Source organism: Dermacentor andersoni, chromosome 6 (genome assembly GCF_023375885.2).
Source record: "Dermacentor andersoni chromosome 6, qqDerAnde1_hic_scaffold, whole genome shotgun sequence".
Taxonomy (NCBI): Eukaryota; Metazoa; Arthropoda; class Arachnida; order Ixodida; family Ixodidae; genus Dermacentor; species Dermacentor andersoni.
Window position 1 is genome coordinate 176,232,626 of NC_092819.1, and position 20,423 is coordinate 176,253,048.

The 20,423-nt window shown below is 45.3% G+C and overlaps 2 protein-coding genes and 1 pseudogene across 5 annotated transcripts in view; 2 read left to right on the top strand and 1 right to left on the bottom strand.

Annotated features, from left to right (window-relative positions):
* xmas (RRM_XMAS2 and SAC3_GANP domain-containing protein xmas) overlaps positions 1-11,913 on the bottom strand; it is a 388,469-nt gene extending 376,556 nt beyond the window's left edge. Inside the window, exons 1-4 of the mRNA XM_050172352.2 lie at positions 11,748-11,913; positions 9,367-10,323; positions 8,036-8,209; positions 2,289-2,382 (exon numbers count right to left, since the gene is read on the bottom strand). Coding sequence (XP_050028309.1) covers positions 2,289-2,382; positions 8,036-8,209; positions 9,367-10,320 — 1,222 coding nt within the window. The 5' untranslated portion in view covers positions 10,321-10,323; positions 11,748-11,913. The remainder of the gene's footprint in view (positions 1-2,288; positions 2,383-8,035; positions 8,210-9,366; positions 10,324-11,747) is intronic.
* The window catches only part of LOC140219041 (uncharacterized), a 500,311-nt pseudogene that overhangs the window by 44,575 nt on the left and 435,313 nt on the right, over positions 1-20,423 (top strand).
* LOC126523944 (uncharacterized) overlaps positions 11,993-20,423 on the top strand; it is an 89,607-nt gene continuing 81,176 nt past the window's right edge. For 2 of the 4 annotated variants that reach the window (XM_050172355.3, XM_050172357.3), the window contains exon 1: positions 11,993-12,090. In XM_050172355.3, the coding sequence (XP_050028312.1) occupies positions 12,087-12,090 (4 nt within the window). In that variant the 5' untranslated portion in view covers positions 11,993-12,086. Of the gene's footprint in view, positions 12,091-15,163; positions 15,321-17,844; positions 17,980-20,423 lie in introns of all 4 variants that reach the window. The other 2 variants (XM_072288892.1, XM_072288891.1) reach the window with 2 other exon arrangements.

Consider the following 20,423-nt stretch of genomic DNA (forward strand, 5'->3'; position numbering starts at 1 on the left):
CCCCCCCTCCTACGCTTTCACTTGGCCATACAGCATGTGGTGCGCGGTCACAATGTTATCGCATAGGACTTTACACGGAACACCAGGCCGACGATGACGGCAGGAATGCGCCTGTAGTGTGCGTACAATTGCTATCACAATAATATCATAAGAGTATCTGGCAACTGAAGCGTCCCATGACCTATTAATTCCGCAAAAGAAGTAACAACGTCGAGCTTTCACCATGTGTCAATTCGCTGCGCCGCAACACTGTTTTCCTTTCTTTTTTTCTTTTGTGGGATGGGGGCACCGAAATGCAAAAAAAAAAAAAAGAAGAACCGAAGGAAAGCATGTTGGCCATCATCGAATGCCTACTTTGGACACCTAATGTGGCTACCGAAGAAATAGCGAATAAAAAGAGAGACGCTTGGTCCCCAGTGCTGAGTTTTCTACACCAGCGAGGCAAGACTTTCTAGAAAGGTTGCACTCAAGCGAACGCATTGCAATCCGTCGAGTCCCCGCAGTGATGGTGGCGAGCGACCGTGCCTTGTTTCCTTTTCTCGTAATGTGCCCTCTCGTATGCTAGCCAGAAGGCGTCCAAAACTCTGCGAGGTGAAAATGCACTTGCCCAGAGAAAAACGATCGCGCACCGAAGTGCGCCGCGAGGTGGTCGGGGCAACACGAGAAAAACGTATGCGCTCTAGCTGGCTCTGGCAGCCCGTGGGTAGTAAGAACAAGAAAATTGAAGAGGCTCAATGTGCCCTCGCAAATAAAAGTCAAAGTAGAAAAATAAGCATGAACGTAGTTACCTTTGTTGGCTTTAGTGTTTTGAAATGGATGTTTGGCGCAGTTGAAAAAAATGTTGATATTTCTTTCTGTGACATGACAGCACGAATTAACCACCACAACGCTTCGGCTCATCGGACCTCACTGCGTGCTTTGTCAACTTGTCTGATAGTGTGTCGATTTGGCTTGTCTCATATGTTAGGCTAGGCTTGTCTCATTCGCTTGTCGTTGGCTATTTGGCTCGTCTCGTTGTACGACTTTAGAAAAGTCAATGGACCTTTGGTGCCAAATGTTTATAACAATATTAAACCCACAAAATTCCGGAATTGAAAATCTAAAGGATGACCAATGCACATTTCGCATCAAAATTTTATGAGAACTTTATACCCATAAAGTTACGGAATTGAAATCTATTCACTCCGGAGATTCCGCGGCCACCGCAAGATGCTGCGACGAGCCCACTCACCATAAGAACCCCCTTGAAACTTTGTGCTTGGTTGGGGCTCCTTGCATTATGTGACTCCGGGTGCATGGGCGTTGCTGCGAAATCTAGCCCGACTTTGCAATGTACGTGGTGAGATGTCTTTTCGAGCATGAAAAATACATTCTAGCCAAAATCCAGAATTATTTCCGGCACCAGGGGTTGTTTTGGTCGGTGGTGCATGGGCAAAAAAAAAAAAACCCTATACGCCCCCCCCCCCCCCCCCCCCCCCACAAGAAGGCTATGCCCCTGGTGCGTTTGTATTGCGTTACCGGTCCATTTTATCAGTGAAAAACAAAGCACTGTGTTGGGGAACACCACATGATAGGCGGCGAGCTCGCATTCCGCATCCAATCCTTTCTGACTCCTATGCGCTGCACAGAGCGCACCACATCCTACCACGCTGCGGGCTTTTCAAATGGCTCAGCACTGGCAACTTCTTTTAGCAAGCTTCGCCTATGCGAAATCTCTTTCGTGACTCATGCTGTGCAGAAAAATATAAAGGCATGGTTCAAGTGCATGGCAAGGTCGAGAACATGTCACTGGAGGCAGCCATCTTGGATAGGGCGAGGTACCTCGATGCACACACAAGAGAGGGCGCGTGCATCGACCACCCTTGCTAGAGAAAGACAGCAGCGACGCTCCGCTCGGGCAGCGGACCATGTGTCTCGCTCTGCTTGCCTGCTAAGCAGAAGGAACATACGCATCTACGCCTCCACTCTGCTCAGCTGCTGAGCGGAGCATAAGTACACCAAACTAAGACACTCTGCCAGCGGATTGGTGTGCAAGAGCACCTGTTTGAGGCGGCGACATAAACAAAATGGCGGCGGCTTCGATTATGCCATTTTCAAACTGCATTTACGACAAAAAGGCAGGAAAAACGGACGACAAAGTGTTTACGTGTTCGAAATTTCAGACATCCTTATACATTGGCTCTAACGGGTTTGTGGCAGTGCCCCAAAGACGTTCAAATTATCGTGCACATCCGAAAAACCATTCGTTTACTGTAGTACTATTGCTAAGAGTGGCAAACAGTTGTTACCAGAAGGTCGCCTCTTTGAGCACCAGAAGATTTCCACGGGGGGAAACTGCTTGGAGATGGTGGTCCCTCTTTTCTTTGCCAACTCGGCGGAATGCTGAAAGGCAGAAGAGAGCTGCAGCTCTGCACACACTCATGCAGCAACACATCCAGAAAGTTTGTTGCACACCACATGCAATACATGTCACCCATTATCTGTTACACAAAGGGCAAAAGTCGAACACCACCACCACCAAATTTTGATGTCCTGTGGTACAACACACCTCCGATGTGTGCAGTATGGATATAGTTATCAAGACTGACAGAACATCGCCTGGTCAGGTAAAAGCATTAGTTGAACACAGGTTACTGACCAATGAATAAAACACCGTTTGGCATTTTCAGATATATCCCTTGTTCACGATGAACCATACAGTATGACTGCACTGTCGATGATCCACTTGACAACGTAAGGGTTCCCCGCATTTCATAGTTCAAGGTCCACTGAGCAGCTGGTGGCGAAACCAGGTCTGTTTTGTTTGTGATACCACATGGCCACCAGCTACAGTGACAAGAACTCGCTGCGTTTGAACTGGTCAATTAACAAGTGATGTAATTATTTGTGGCACTCTAGCGGAATGGAGCCTTCACAGCATAATTAGAGTCTAGGGCAACCTGAAAAATCAAGAAAAGCATGGCAACCAGTTTTTGTGCTTATAATAAGTATTATGTTTATATTTGCAAGCTGCTTCAACAAAGTTAGAAAAAAAAGCACAAAGCTTACAGCTCTTTCCGCACCCAAAAACAGATATCACAATTCTGAAAACTCTCTTTTTAGCTTACATAAAACTGTTACACATTGCACATGCAAGTTGTGCTTTATATAATTTTGTTTTTATTACTAAAAATGTTTCTCCCTCTCTTAACATTGCTACGAAACAGTATTTGCGTTGACGAAGAGGCGAGCAGTGTGAAGATGAAGACGACGATTCGAGGCTAGCGTGGGCTGTTGCCTCTTGGCCAAGTGCGGTGTATTTCCTGGTAAGTACACTTGCATATAGCTTTTCGTTTGAGTCTTCCTATGTAACAATATAATTAGTTATATCACAGAGCAGCGCATGATAGATCACCCTTTGTCCACTTTAAATTTCCCAATTTGCAGATTTGCTATATATTTATTACAGATTCAGATTTAGAAACTTGGTGCCTCATTATACAGAAATATATTCAAGAAGAACTGAAGGCTCAGATACAAAACCTGTTGACTGCAACTTTTCTTTTTGTATGCAACAAGCATTTGGTTAAAGGCCAACTGCAATGAAATTTTTGAACAACGTAAAAATCACCGTTTCACATAATTTAGACATGCAGCAGCCTCTGTGCCAAATCTTATGCTTGAAATAGAGGTCAATGCATTACAAAGAGCTCGCAAAAACCAGTGCTTTTCATACCAAAACTAAAAAAGAAACACCGCCATTATTGCCCAGTGGAAGTGACGTGCAGTGAACAATGTGGAGAACAAGCGCCCATGCTTTCCTTGCTTGTATTCCGTTCTGGCGTAGCCTCGCCCATTTCCCTCTGGCAGCAGTGCATTCTTGCGTCGCTTGCCGCTGTTGTGATCGGCCGTTTACACAACGACCACAGTCGGGCACAGATAACACGATAATGGCAAACAGGCTGATGCCTCGTCAAAGCCATCCTCAACTGGGATGATTAATGGCCACCAGCGAGTCATGCGATGAGAGGTTCTGTCAATACAGGAGGATTTGCCAAGACGGGTTCAACTGGGAGTGGCCCTTTCAGGAGGGGACGTTCCTTCACATCCCCTGTCACCAACCCAAATTGCCGAGTCGGAGCACATCACTGTGCTCTGTTCGTTGCACAGTGATGTGCGTAGCTCTCTTCAGATGGACAGGTCTACCACCCTCCGGGTTGGTGGGACACGACATCGCTTGTCTCCTATCGCCGGATGAGTGGAAGGCGGCTGGACAATGACAACGCCAGGGTGAAAAAGAGAGACAGATGCTTGGAGAGATTGGCAGCTGGAACTTGACCATGAACTTCTTATTTTTCTGTACTTCTTGCAAAACACTTGTACATAATGTAGCATAAACATTTGTGTTTAATCTTGGATACTGGTCCCAGCCCCACATTCTCTTACTCCTCCACGCTGAATGAATACCACAAATGTTCGGACCCCCGGTCACAACACGACTGCATCTACACCATTGCAGCTGCTCCGCATTCTCCTTTGTGACAAATGCAGCATGCATTTCCTGCTTGTTTCTGGTGCTGTGCCAGAAAGGATTTCTTTTGTCTGCTTTGACAAGTCCAATGTAGAGACGCACATTATCTCTCAATGATGTGCACTACCGAAAATGATTGCTCGAGAATGTTGCCCTTGAATACAACTTACCTTTGAATGTTACCTTTGGTTTTCGTGCGCCATCGCGGCATATACAGCGAAATCTCGTTACTATGAACATTACATTAACTAGCTTTTCAGAAATCCCCTGCTGACTTCTTATGGTATCAATGCAAAACAAAATTCAGTACTACGAACTTCAGGATACAGAACTTTTCAGAATAAGCATCGTTATTCAATTTCCACGTCATGTTAACGACGCCTCAACTAATATTGCAAAATCTGCGGATTCTTCGATTTCTGCATTTATTTCATGGCAGTCGAAACAGTTGGCTAGCAGATGACAAGGCAGAGAAAGCGGCCGCTGCAGCACACAGGTTTGGAAAACCTGGCATGACGGTCAAAAAAAAAAAAAAAGAGGGAGAGGATTTCTTAAATTTATTCAGGAGGTGACGACGCATAGGGATTTGCGAGCGCATGGTCCACCCAGGCAAGCATAACCTAGCAACAGAGGCACGTCTCTTCCTTCTTTCTACACATTGCTCTTTCTTTCGCGCTTCATTCTGCAGCCATACTTGCTACGCGCGCGGAGAAATGTACCTCTGTACTCGCGGGAATGCAACAGGGTCGCACTTGGCACTTTCCGGACAGTGTCGTTTAAGCGTGCTTTAGAATAGTTCAAGAGGAGGGAGACAGTTGCGCTGTCCACGGCAAATATGTGAAAAACAAACAAAAGGCAAGAAACATGCTTTGAAAGCGGCATGGGGCTTCCTTCATGGCAGTAGTTTTCTCAGCTTTGTGCTCTTGCCAGACAGTGCATGGCAGCGCAATCTACGGAAAATAGCAACAGCGCAGGCCCTGACCGAACAGCGACATTTTCATGGATAGTACGAACTGATGGGTTGATGGGTGGAATGGTTCATTTTGGGCCTTTCCCGAAAACAACATTCCAGAATAACGAACAATTTTCCGCGGTCACGCATGATTCATTATAATGACACATGTACTTCTTTATCTTTACCGGGCGACCACGTTTCACTGCCTAACAAATGTTATCGCACAGCGCAGGACGCACCTGCATGTATAGGAAGTTTCTGCAATGTTATCGATGGTTCCATGCGCTGTCTGTGACCGAACCTTGAGTAATCTGATTGCATGTATGTGCGACGCGAATATTGTAGAACTTTGCGAAAGACACGCAGGTCCCAGTGACTACTCTGGAACATTCGACGACCATAGGGTTTCTAAATAAACACCCTAGAGAGAAATGTGGCACTAGTGTCTATGGGGGTTCTCCAGAGCGTTGCCTCAACCTACATGGGAATGATGGGAAGTACAGGCTTCGGATTGACTTCAATCTTTAGACTAGCGGCGTTTGCTTGTGGCGCAGTAAACGAAGCTATACTCAAATATTATCGTGTAAAATCTAATCTTATTTCTGCAGTGTCGTATATAATGCCCTACACGTTACATAAACTTTGTATGACTTGGAGATTGAAGCACGTTTTACTATGGTATGCACCAGGACACACCAGGGTATGCATTCTTGTGCGGTTATGTTCCCGATTAAACGCCAAAGAATAATTATTTATTTATTTTTACAACAGCAATAACAACCGTGCATGTACTTATATAAAAATACTCATCAAGCATTTATTGAAATAAAATTGCTGTGTTGTGAGAAAGTGTTGCGCCCTTGAGAGGAATGCTACAAGTGTCGTCTGCTACGACGCCTGCTCGCCGCGAACGCGAGACTTTTCTGACAGACTGCAGGCACTTGCGAACTCTCTCGCTCTTTCGAAAGGCTGCCTCAGCTTTCACGATTGCTGAACGTCTTCAAGTACTTTTAAGCACATCTGCTGCACTGCTAGCAGGGATGCTTGAGGCCTCCTATGAGTATGCTTCATTTTCTTTTACGTTGACGTACTGCTTCCGAAGCGTTACGGCATGCCTTTGCACTTACCCATATTGGGAGACTAGACTACAGCCAGGAAGCAGCAACCTTTCCTACCACGTTTGTGTTCTCAAAGTCCTAAAACATGCATTTTAATGAGCATATAAACGAGCTATGCATAATGAAGCCCTCAATAAAATTTGATTGTCAAGCCACTAGAAGTACAACTGTCTATGCCTTGTATCAGTAGTGCCTTCTTTTTCAGATTCTGAAGTTTCATAAAGCATGTAACGCTACAGCGCTAAGCTAGCACACTTAACAAATCATGGTCCAAACGGTGAAAACATGGTCTTTCAACGTTCCTGACGCCATTGCTTTCTTGTCACGGCTTCGACACAAACATCGTCCCTGCCGCTGGCCCAACACGCTATCACCACTTCGAGCAACAGAACAAAGGCAGAGAGCTTTGCGTTGCACTGTCCCACTGCAGGTTATAGCTATTGCGCTTGAAGCGAAACTAAAACTGCCAAAAAATACTTGTAGACTAGTTTGCCAGTCAAGATAATGCCAATCCGTAGCCTGTACTTCCCATCATTCCCATAATGGTTGAACGATCGCAGCGCCAGATTTCCCTTTAGTTATATAATATGAAACTCTACGTCAGCGACTGATGTATAAAAGCTGACGTGCTTGACCCGCTGATCAGATTTGACGACCGCCGACTGTGTTCGACGTTCTTTAAGTGTAGCCTGTTTTTGTGGGCACAGGTTCGCGCAATAAAAGTTAGTTTCGTCCTTCACAGTATTACTACTGTGTTCTTTGTATGTCACTACCACGTGACAATATCGAGATTTGACTGTAGTACTTATAGTCATCCCGAGAAAGCATTTGCGAAGCAGACCTTGATGGGTAAGTGGCTGTGCTGTTGAAATGTAGGTTGTGCAGCTTTGTCAACTGCAGATTACATGCTTTGTGCATGTTAGCTAGCCTGCGTCGCACTTACCTGCTGTGCTGCTGTGCACGCTTGTGCTCTGAAAGCTGGGACAGGAAAGATGTGTTCGGTTTTCCTCTACTCAGCGTTGTGTACTGCACAGCCATTGCTCGTAAGTATTCGAGCACCCAACGGTATCGGCATTCTTGCAACAGCTCAAAACATGGAGAACGTGCCGAGAGAGAGACGCTTGTCAACTCGCAAATGACAAGTGAGCAATGCGCTGGGCTTGCTAAGCGCAACATGGCGCAACTGAGAGATCAACAGTTGCACACGGTTCTTCAATATTCGCCATATCCGCATAGCTACCGCTTTGCCGCTGGGTACACACGTCATCTGCATAGGTGCTATTTAATGGCTGCTAATAACAAAATTAGGCAATTTCATTGAAGTTGGCCCTTAAGCAGATGGCAAACAAAATGACTTCTTCATTTATTTATGTAGGAGCACCAGTAAATTTTCACAGTAAAATTGGACTGACAATGTTGCATGCACCGCTTAACACTGTGGTTCTCACTCACGTGGTCGGTGAAATGAATGGTAGCACTCTTGCGTTTGGGGTTGCAGGTGATGCGCTCGACCCGACCAAACTGGGCAAAGTGCTCGAGAAGCACTTCGCGGTCGTTGAGCTCCGCAGGCACCTGGTTGCACAGCAATGTGGTCAGTACGCTGATCTCCTCGGGCGTCGCAGTCACCTGCAGGAAGATCAATGAAGACACAGTGGGACCACAGTGTGCAATGAAACCATGCGGCTAAAGCTGCTCTCTCGCAGCACGACAGTGCAACATCGACAGTTCACACAGCTCAAGCGATTTTGAGTTCACATCTCAAAACTACTTAGGTTCAGTAAACGACATCAATTGCACTGTTGAATGCTTCGGTGACACCTGCGCATTCCCTGTGAATAGACCAGCACACTGGTTAGAGGTCAAGTTCCCATTCTTTCTTTTGTGGTGCCTAACATGTAACAACGCTTCCTTCATTCCAAGTGCACTTGAAAAAGTTGGTGCCATTCTGAGCCCTATAGTGTATGGGTAGCCTCGAGTGTTTTGCAGCTGCCTCGTAAAAGTCCCAATACACGCAGAACAAGAGGTGCACCTTCATCAATAATGCAAGCTTTTCCAAACAACTTTCACAATAAGAGGCAGGTGGGTATACACATATCAGAGCAATTACAAGTAAAAGAGAGCTTTACAAGTACAGGTAGAAAAACGTAAAACTTGAGCCAGGAATAAATATATTGAGTACAAAGAAAGAACCGAAACTATTAGCAAAGTACAGCAACATGCATTAGCAAACGAAACCGTACTCTGATAAGCAATCCTGCATTGCAAAAGAAGGAATTATCGTCGATGGAAAGAACATGCTTCCACTGCAGCGATATTTAAGGACTGGGAAAATGTTGCACAAGCAATGCAAGTTTAGTAAAGGTGGTGATGCGATGGGCCACACAATGCAAAGTGTAAAGAGATACACCATGTGGTGAGAAAGCTTATGAAATGGTGCTAAATAAATTTTTTGGCGAGATGCAAGGGACAGGAGAGAAAGGCTCACTTTGACAGCAGTTATGCCGGCAGTTGTGTTTGAATGAATAAAATGAGCAGTTCTTTTTAATTAGTTTTCCTTAAGTTGACATGACCAGGGCCCTAAAGTATTAGGACCATGAACCTGCTTTACAGTGCAACAGATTTAAGGTGTCCGGAGAATATAAATAATTTTGTCATAAGTAACCAAACAGTGATTGTTGTGGGTTTCCCAGGTAATTACACAAAGCTGGGTAAGTAGGGAAGGATTCTATATATATATATCAGTCCTGGTTAGGACTTATATAAACGAGACAGTGGCGCCTCACCTTGGTGCCATGCCTCCTTTGCTGACACAATGGCTGCACACAGCCAACCTTTTCGGTAGGCTGGTGTGCATCCTCGGAGGTCTTGTCCTTTTCTACGATGTTGTCAAAAAGACGCCGGACCGTCGGCTGCACTGCGAGAGTGGCGGATTCGCTGCCAAAAATGCCTGCTGTTCCAGAGGTCACCTCGCTCGGCTTCTGCACCCCAAACACGCTAGGTGGCACAGAGCTTGTGGCTGGTGGCAGTTTTTGCAAGTTGGCAAACATGCCAGGCTTGACCTGCTGTGAGGAAGCTAAGTAGAAGGCAGCATTCTCACCCGTCTGACCAGCACCACACACCTCCTTTGTGTTTCCAAAAATGTTTGACTGGGCCATTTTTTTCGGCTCTTCAATTGCAGTGGTGCTATGAGGAGCTTGGGTGCTTGAAAATGTGCTCCTCTGGCCAAACACAGCTGAGCTTCCAGTTGGTGTGTTTCCACTGTTGCCATACAGGACTGGCTGGGACGTAGCGACACCACTGAATGACGACATTGTTGCCTCACTTGAAGGAGGTGGCGAGCCGAGCGCAGCATTCCCAAACAAGGTAGCAGCCCCGGATGACGAAAATGGCAGCTTGAACGACTGTTCCGCCTTGGTTCCAAGCTCTGCCATTCCGCAGAGGCCTTGTTCTGCTTTGAACCCACTCTGGCTTGCACTGCACGACATTTCAGCAGAGCCTCCAAAGGTGAAAATGGGTGCCGTGGTTGCTGGGCAATCCCACTTGGCACCGAAGCTAAGCTTGTTGGCATTCCCAAAGGAACTTTGGGTCGAGGCTGCCGGGCCACCACTCACTACTGTCGAGGCATCCGACGAGAATGCGGTCGAAGCAGTCAATGCAAACGGATTCCCAGACGTGCTCTGACGAAGTTGGGCGTTGCCGCCTTCGGGCGGCTTGGAGTCGTCAGACTGTTTAAACATCCCCTGAAACGGGAGCAAGACTCTTGTGAGATCAGAAATCTTATGCAAAAGTTCATTAAGCTTTCAACAAGAACACAACACGCCCGGCTAGTTGAAATTTGTGTATTTTGAAAAACTTGCAGTGCTTAGGGAAAAGATATCAAAAGACGGCATCATATTTCTATCGCCGTCTCGTAAGGTGCATCCGACAGATTTTCTCATGCCTTGCGGAGCTCTGCCTTCTAAATAACACCGATTTTCCTGGGAGAGCAGTATTCGAGACCGAGCCTGCTCTCCTGTATGCCAGGCATGCGGCTCTCCGCAACTGTTCAAAAGCATTTTTGAATGGCCCCCTTTGAGTTAAATAAGCGTGCTTCTGCAATAACATGTGCAAACATCGGTAGGCGGGAGCCAAGGAAGCAAATACGACGCATCTTTAACGTGGCACGAGCGGAGATGCTCCACAGAAGAGCAGGCCCGGTCTATGGGCCCACCGCCGGGAAGATCGGTGGTGTTGTTTCGAAGGCAGAGCGCCGAAAGAAAGGTGCGATCGGCGCGGTCCAACGTCCAACGTTGATTGCCCCGAGAAATACTAAAAACATTTATTTCACAGCATAGGGGCTGTAGAAACGTAGACACGAAGCGTAGGGCTCTAAAGGCGTATCTGCATTAGCACTGCACCAAATATGCATATGCCGACGAGTGCGTGCCACACGTAGTACGCACGCTCGTCATTCGTGTACATTATCGCATGGTGTAATTTCTCTTTTAGAAACGTCTCAGTCCAGCTTAAGTTTGGCCGAAGCTCGGACACCCTTGGGTGAAATATAAAACAGCACGAAGTAAACACGGACAAGGCCCTCGTAGTTGTCACCGATGACTTCGTACCAATCGCATTCGTACCCTTACCTCGAGGGCACGCTCGTATCAAACGCTACTAAAGAGCAGCAGTGGGACATGGAGTAGAACCGGTGTGAGAGCAAACAGACCTTGCCTTTCAGAAAAAACGGCGCACCGACCACTAGCACTCATGAAAAGGTTTTGACGAGGCGTCAGAACAACGCATTCTTGGGCGTTATATTGTGAGGCAGCAAATATCACTGGAAATATCAAAGGCAAACGCTGTTCAGGCGCACTAGTAGCAACCACGACACAGCTGAGAGTCACTCGAATAGCAACAGTCGAGCAGCGAAATCCTTTAACGATACTGCGCAATGCAAACGACAGCAGATACAACACCTCGTAACCAATCAACGACTGATCCCAGACGCGCAAGATGTGCACAAGCGTAACCACTTAAATTTAAAACCATGCTTAAAGTGCATAAACCTTCCCCCGAGCATTGCAGAACCGCTGAACCCTCCACAAACGACTCTCCGCAGACATCGTGCGTGTCACAGAAACGGAACCTAGTACGTAAACATATACTCTTTCGACTATAAACGTACCTCGCAAGGCCGCTAATAACAAATGTGTTTGACTTGACGCATGGCGATTAACACGCAATCTTGAAGCATCAACTCCACAAAGCCCGCTTCGTCAGGTGCTAGAACAGGGTTTCCGGCCCAGAACATGATGGTTGCGGCCCACGCGACCGTTGCCTACGACGCCACTCGGCGGAAACTCCGGAAATGTGCCGCTAGGTAGCGCCACCGGCGGCACTGCTACTGTAGTGACGCAAACGTCTGGTAGGGAGAGTGTACACAATAGATTAGATGTAGTGCGGCGACGCTTTGATGGTAATACGAGGGGAATTTATCGTATAAGAATCCAAACCAAGGCGATAAATGGGTGAGTAAATCGTTTTCTTATCCATTGCGCGACGTTTTCCGCCGTTTTTTTTCTGGCCGATCACTCCGAACTCGGTTTTTAAAGCTTGAAATCATTTTTCTGCGCTCCTCGACGACTCCAATTCAAAAGCTGCCAACCTTTCCCGCCATTCTTTATGAGTCTCTGCTATCACTTTTGGTGCAATTTGATAAATGCCGGCACTGTCCAAGTGCTGCACACCGACTGAAGCGCGTGCCAGTGCCGTGCGCGGCCCGTAGTGTTTTCAGAAAGTGTCGTTGCCGGCTCACGACCGCCGTCGCGACCGCGTTTTCCACGCGAAGGGGGTTTGCCAGCCCCAAACAAAAGGACGAAGTAGGCCTAGCAGCAGGCGCACAAGTAAGCAGCCAATGGGCGCGCGCTTTACTAGAGAGCCCAGCCGGCTCGTCAAATCGTGGTTGCCCGTGCAAACGGCGGTGTTGGGCATGAGCCAATCCGGTGGCGCCTAGGCTTTTGTTAGGCTTAACCGCGTGCTAGCGGGTAGCGTTTTTTTTCATTAGGTCATGGACGAGCGTGATTGTTTCGTATCGGCCACAAATTGGAACGGCATGCGGCGGTGACATCACGGGCGCAGCGGCACCGGTGTGGCGACGACAGTCGCAGTCACGGGCACTGTTTTTAAGTTGCATACTAACCGATTCGATCCTCGCGATCGCTTTTCTCTGCACATTAGGCCTAGCACGTAAAGCTCCGCGCGCCCGCACAATGGAGATGGGGACGACGCTGGCAGGAACGTTTGACGACGCACATGTGACTGCGCCCTGCGACAATTTTGGTTTTCCTCCACCTTTTCGTGAACGCGCTCGCTCGGCTTGTGGCACGGAAGCGAGTGCCGCCGTTCGTGTTAGGAGGGATGCGAGTGACGCTGGTTACGCATATTCGCTCTGCTCGCGCGCGTTCTGACAGTTGTGCATCGGGCTTCATCGGCTGTGGTGCAGATTCATTGGTTGGAATCTTGAGGTAATCTTGTCTCGGAAGGCGGCTTCTCCGCGAAGCGCCTTTTGAGAATGCATTCTTGCCGGCTGTTGGACAGTGGCCACTCATTTCCTTGTATATCGGCAAGCTGGACGGTGGCTTAATCAGCGATGTCGCGCCACGCGATTAGTATTAGAAGGCAGCGATTTCTCATGTCAACGTATCGGTCGGTGCGTAAAGTAACGGCGCCTAATTTGACCGGACGCAATCGCTCGATGGGTTTTGGCAGTGCGCGACACGTGTGGATCGAGCAGTACGAGCGATGAGGCTTTGATTGGGTAGAAGAGTTTTGTGGGTATGCGCAGCCGAGCGCAAGAGTTCAGGGACCGCGGGATCGGAGAAATATCTTGGTAGCCTGCACATACGAACCACATCGTGCGGCACGGTCACAGCGTTGCTCGGCAACGTCCTTCATGAATGCGCGGTCTACAGGGGTTGTTGCAAACCAGTCATCGCAAGAGTTAAGCGGCTACAAACAATATATATAAGATTACGCGAAGCAGTGCTACGTTAAAAATGAACCATTTCAGTCTGCCGTAACAAATGAGTCGCTTGACAGCGGCTCGCTACGAGAAATAAAAGATGGCGACCGACAATTGTGAAACGATGCGCACAGCCGGTTTTGAGGAGCAGCTGAATGTAACCGACCGTGCTACAACTGATTAGTGCCAGCAGAGTGAAGAAGAAGGATTACTTGAATGCCAGTTCCTGTGTGAATCCATATGAGAAGGTATTGGACTTAATGCCAATCAAGTGTGCTAGAAAGGGTGTGCCAGCTTTCCAATTCTTTATTCAGCATTTTTCTAACAAAATAGCAAAAAAAAATGGCACGATAGGAGCAAGTGCTGCTGTGCTAGCTTGATGAGGCTCCTGCCACATTTTCTTTGCTAGCAAAACACAATGTGCAATGCTTTGTACATGCAGATTCTAATCAAAAATAATTTATACAAACTTAAGTGTCTAAATCCAGTGCCCTCCTCACACAGTACCTAAAAACCACCTGAAGACGGGTGACACCTTGAAATTCCCAAACAAGCGTGTCTTGGCTGTGAGGGTTGAATTTTCGTTGGTAAAAATTGAGTACATTGTACGCTAGTTTAAGCGAAAGCGCAGTGGTCCCTCAAACCTGTAGGTAGTACGGGAAAAAGCAACCAGCAGGACTTTTGCTTAACTTGAGAAAGTAAACTTTGGCTAGCAAGCTTTGCATGTAATGTATTGCATTAAAGCAAGAACCTGCAAGGCAGGAAAGACAAGTGCTTGAAGCTTTCAGGCAAAACACTCAACTCCCCAAGGCAGTTCAATCTTATAGGTGTCTGTTTCCATTATGTTGAACCAATATTTTTCTCTAATAAGAAATATTTTCTTCACAAGTATCACCCCCGCACAAGTTTGCAGTAGGTTTATGTGAAAGAACAGTGCATTATAAAGTAAAAGCTTTATTTCCGATGGAAGCATCTGCCAGAATATTAAATTGTATACCGCATGTCCTAGCTGTGTTTCGTGTGCATTGTCAACATGTTTGTCCTATTTAGGCCTTCATTGTAAATTAGTGAAATGTCATTTCTTTCATAGCCTGAACTTTTGGGTCTCCGAGGTGCATATCTGAATTATGGCACAACAGGTGCGAATAATACAGCTTTTGATTTTGCACTATCTACTAGTCTACTGTGCCCCAAATAAAAGTTAAAATGGTATAGGCTGCATCTACAAGCTCATTGAAATCTTCGCACTTGAAAAAAAAGACGTGCATATACAATAAAATTTGCAGTCACTAATTCTTGCTGTGTCATTAATATATTAGCATAAATATTCAGGTGTGGCCAAGTTAAGGCCAAATTATTCTTCTGAAATGTCAATGATTTGTTTAGTTCATCGAGCATTCTGCAGAAAAATATTTGTTCCTGCATAGTTTCTACCTAATTTCTTCCAAAAAAATGAAGTAGGATATGTTGACCTATTCGTTTCAGAAACCGTCTTTTTTGTTTTTTCGCAATAATATTAGGTGTAAACAAGTAATACTGGTTTGAGGGCATTCTGAGTGTCCTTTCATCTTTAATAACAGATGCTAACCCTCACAAAGATGGACGTGTTAATTGCATGAAACGCCCAAGGATACTGACGTTATTGTTGTCTCAAAACATGGGTCGTACCAACGAGGGGGATTGGCCACACTGGATGGCTTGAAATGTACACCCAGCAACATACCGAAAGTAATAAAGGTGAACATTCAGAATGAAACCTTTGGCAATCACCTGGTAACAGATTTAAGAATACCCATACATAAACGAAATAAAAAATTAAACGAACTGACAAAACCAAAAAAAAAAACACAAGGACATGTCCCACGGTCGCTACCCTGGCAGCGTACCCTTCTGGATGCTTCAGTGAACTTGTGCAGTGCAGTGATCATCGCCCGATTGACAGGCACCAGAAGACAAAATGTTTCGTGTTAGTGCTAAATAAGACCAGTTTACTAATTGGAAATACGAGGAACATTCTGCAGAAGTAGGGGAAGCGGCGGCGTCAAGAAAGAAGGAGATGGTTGACAGTTTCTGGTGCATTGCAAAAACAGCAGAGGTTAGTTGTGGATAAACCAAGTTTGTGAAGGTAAAAATTTAGGCAGGGAACTATACAGCGGAAGCTTGATAACGACACCTCGCATTGGCGTGAAAGGCATTTGTTTGTGTTCATGTTCCACCGAAATTTTACATGTCGTAAATCATCTGTGGCAAAAGTGGATGATTCACTGCAATTCAACAATAAAAGGCACTTAAATATAGCTCCTCTTATAAACAAGAAATCGGGAAGAACGTTTAAGGCCAGGCTATTTAGCGATGATGATACGAGCGAGTTGGCTGATTCATTTAAACAGATTCCCCTATGTCCGGGGACCCAGAGAAAGTGGACTTCAGACAAATTGTCTTGGACATTAGTCGAACATATACTCGGCAGGTGTGAGCGATTATTACAAGTTAAATGGGCACAGACTGAAAGCACATCTACAACCACTATTACTTCAGATTTATGTGGCCCCAATTTCCGGGTCTCCAGAATAATTGCCAGGAATTCAGGCAGGAATATCAGTGAGATGCAGAACAGAAGACCACTTAAGCTGATTTGGAAGGATGCCAACACTGGCCTTCTCTAAATTTTGTGTTGTGTCCATAGAAATTATCAAGTGAGACTGAAATTGATCTTGGAAGGAGATGTTCAAGTGTGCACGCAGGAAGAAGTTTTGCGTGTTTTAAGAAGTTTTACCTTGAACGAATTTGATTTGGTAGACGAACTTGAACATTTTATAAAGCCCCTGAAGAAAAAAACTTGTGGCTGTTGGGTAACGGCGCCAATTTGTTATGAAAAATCATTCGGGAGAATTGATGAATATGTTGCAAATGGGACTGGTACGCATTATAAAGCTTCAAGAAAGTCGGGACAGTCAGTTACTTAAATCTGGATATAAGCGGAATAATTCCAGACTCCAGATTAAGTGCATCGTTGTCCACAAAACTTGACAGCCCGAGGCAGAGGCATAGTGCTTGCCTTTCCAGTAGTATTAAAGGTGTATTTGTGTTGGGATTTTTGCCAGTGCGCTGGTCTTCCATACGGAATATCCAAGACGTTTCAAGAAGCAGTGGGCCTCTCTGTGTGTTGCACACCACTCAAGGCGAAAAATAGCCGTTCCGGGTGGGAGTCATGAGCGCTTGCTTGTATGCCTTGCGTATCAGCCGGTCGAATACCTCCGCTTCCACGTGGCTGACATTTAAATATGGTGCCAAGTGCACAATGTGGCTCACAACCAGAGTCTGCACTAGTTGGATCAGGTCCTGTTCCCCGAGTCCCCTCTTCCTGCTGGTAATTCGTTGCATCATGTGCAAGATCTCCGGGGCCGTGTATTGTAGCTTCTGTGTGGCGTATCCTCTGCCCCCGTCCTTTTGTAGGTGTAAGCAGGGGATATGAACACTGCTGGTGAATTGTTGCTGTCATGTTCCATGTATATTTATGTATGTGTGCTATATTTTTACCTGTGGTATACTATCCAACCACCAAAGTAGCTCAAAATATTCCTCAAAATTTTTTAAATTGTAGCAAAAGTCATGTGAGAATTTTCATTTGTAGCATGTGCCTTTTATAAATCGTCTAGATAAGGTGCAAAAAAGTGTTTCTGCTCACAGTGTGAGAACAGTACGACAGGGCACTAGCAGTGGGGCTTATGCAGCAGTGGTCCTGCACACTGTCTTGTGCTGCATCCTCGTAGTATAGCAGCAGCTCAAACGCTTACACGACTGCCATTCGCTGGCAGACGGTAAGACCGGGTAGGGTAAACAGTTTTACTCCTCAAGGACTCTGCAGATGCAGTAACCAAATGGCTTTTTTTTTGTTTTTTTTTTTCTGACCAAAGAAAAAACACTCTTGATACAATATGCCACAATATTTCACTTTCTAAGGTGTTTACATGCAAGGCCCAGTTATTGAACTAGTCACTCATTGACAGCAGTGTGTAGTAATTAATAAGCTTTGTTGCAATTTGTATTTAATACTACAGAGCGAGCTTTCTCTTTCCTTTTCCAGTTTATATGTGAATAATTTTTTATTGATACAAAAGTATTCTGAATGCTTTGTATACACAGTGTTGATTGTTACAATAGATGAGTTCGAGGTGATAGTCGGTGGAGAACTGAAAAGTGTTAAATCTGTGTTTACAATGAGAAAGTAAGAAAATGAATGCACTATATTTCATTCCAGAAAAAAGGTGGACTATCAGAATTCTGACCATTTCAATAATATTCAGTTGGTGCACATAGGCTCTTGCACACAGGAAAAAAAACAAAAGTAGTATCTGCACAAAAAGTAGCATATGGAGGCTACATCCTTTTAAAGGCATGTGAATATTTTCTTTCATTTGCTTCTTATTGAATTTTCAAATGGCATGTACCCACTGTATGTGAAACCATTGCCTCGGCTTGAAAATGCAGATCAAGATTGTTTTCAAAGATTACAGATGCTAAACCCTTTCACTTAAAGAGTACGCGCATGCATATCTGCGAACTATAGTGATTTTAGCTTGTGTTGACTCTATTGATGCCGGAGATTTTGCTATATTTCATTTGCACCTAGTCAAAACTAGTACTCTGAAAGGGGTGCAAATGCTTCATAGTGACACGTAGCCCTGTGTCCATTGACAATCTACCTGTGCAACGACACCAACCTATGTGCGTAATGCACCGCCTGTACAGAGGCATCGCCGAGCGGGCACTTTCGAAAGCACACTTGGAAACTGTAGCAGATGGCAACCCTTTGCGCTCAATTTGTGGCTGCACTTCCTCCTTTGTTCTGGTGCCAAACTGCTGCGGTGACAGAAAAGGCCTCTCTGAGTGGGGCCATGCACACAGTTACGATGTGTAGCTCGTGTTATGTAGCCGTTTCATTTTGTTTACGAATCTAATGTCTCGATCCTTACTCTTTAATTCCACCTGTGCCACATTACTGTTTCTGTATCTGAATATGCGCTCGTCGTTAGTGCTGATTATATATCTCAAACGACTCCACATGGCGCAATGCCGGTGCACATTGTAGTGATCACTTTACTGCTGAATATACATGCGACATTGCTTAATAACCGCTGCGAAACTTATGTTATGAAGAGCAGTTGTGAAATTGTTAATGGAAATGTGCACCATTGTCAACGAAGTCGCCGAAAGCATGGGAGAGTACAAGCTCGAGTTAGCGCTGGAGACCCAGTGTAATTCTGCTGTGTACATCGGTGAACTGCCCTTCCCACTGATGTTTTGTCAATTTGATATTCTCTTAGTGACTTGCTTGGAAACGTACAAAGCTAATGTCTTACCAACTTTTCGGTATTTTTTCCCCCCTGGAATGCATTGAACAGAGAAGCTACACAGTATATTTACAAAGGCAGGTTTAGTCTTTTGTGGCGTAAACACTGCACTCCTACCCTGCAAAAGATAACCAAAATGATTCCAAAATGCAAGTGAAGAAAGGTGCTCGGCTCTGAAGTGGACAAAGCGTGGTAAATCTTCTCAGATAGCAGCAAGCTTTAAAGAATGTGGCGCAAATTTTTCACTGAAAATCAAACAGCAATGCCATATGCAGTAGCTAACAGCAATTCTCCCTGTGAGCTACCTCTTTTCTAAAACATTTTCGAAGTAACTGCAATATTGATAAATGAGAAGAAAGGGGGTTAACCGAGGGGCCCGATTTTTATTAATCGCATCATGAGAAGCCAACAAGCAAAGACACCAAGGACAACATAGGGAAAATTACTTGTACTTGGTAATTGAATTCAGTTAGTGAGTAGAAGTAATTCTCCCTATGTTGTCCTTCACGTCTTTGTTTGTTGGTTTCTCGTGATACAATCTTGATGGTTACTCTGTGTATGTATAGAAGCAATTGCGGCAGTGAACTGCGCTTCGTGGGCATTTTGCGGCCCAGCTTGTTGCTGTGACAATAGAGAAGAATGCCTGTTAAGAACGTTTTGGGGAATCAAGAGCGCTTTATATTATTCGCCAAATTATAGTATTTCATTACTGCGACAATACTTTTTAAGTTGTACGTTGGCATATAAAACACAACAGCTACAGCCAGAAATATCTATTGTGCTTGTTTTGAAGAAAACATTGAGATGGAGACTTAAATGGAGCATCTACAGGAATTTCACTGGGTATGATCGCCAGAAATTTTCTCGTCTCACATGAGTTCTTGTTAATGCGTAATGTGAATCTCAATGTGTGCATTGCTGTGTTTTATTTCTTTCTTAATGTTACTTCCACTATTTATCTGTATGTTCTGTAAGAAGTACCAGTTGTCACTTGGACTCAAGACTACCTATGGCAGCTATAGCATCCTTTGAGAGTGAAATAGTATAGGATAAACACATAGGCCAGAAGATTGCATAAGAAATTGTCACTATACACAGATTATCGTAAAAGTAAATTCCTTGAGACAGTGCCTCCATCTTGCAGACTGACCTAAACAGAATTATTTCATGATGTCAGAAATGGGCAGAAAATTAAACCCAAGTGAAATTGCGTGTGCTTCAGCCAAAAACTAAATATTAAAATTTGATTACTCGCCAAGTACAGGTGGCAGCACCGTTTTCGAAAATGATAAATTCAGGGCGTAACATTTTCTTCAGACCTACATGTAAGCATCATGCTGAAACTAACTTTTGACGGCAGACTGATTTCTTAATTTTATTGTTAAAAAATGAGCCACTCCACTCTGTGGTCGCAGCTTGTGGGCATACTCTTCGATTCTGACCATGGGGCGTGCTTTGGACACTGTTGTGAAAGGCATCCCAGCCA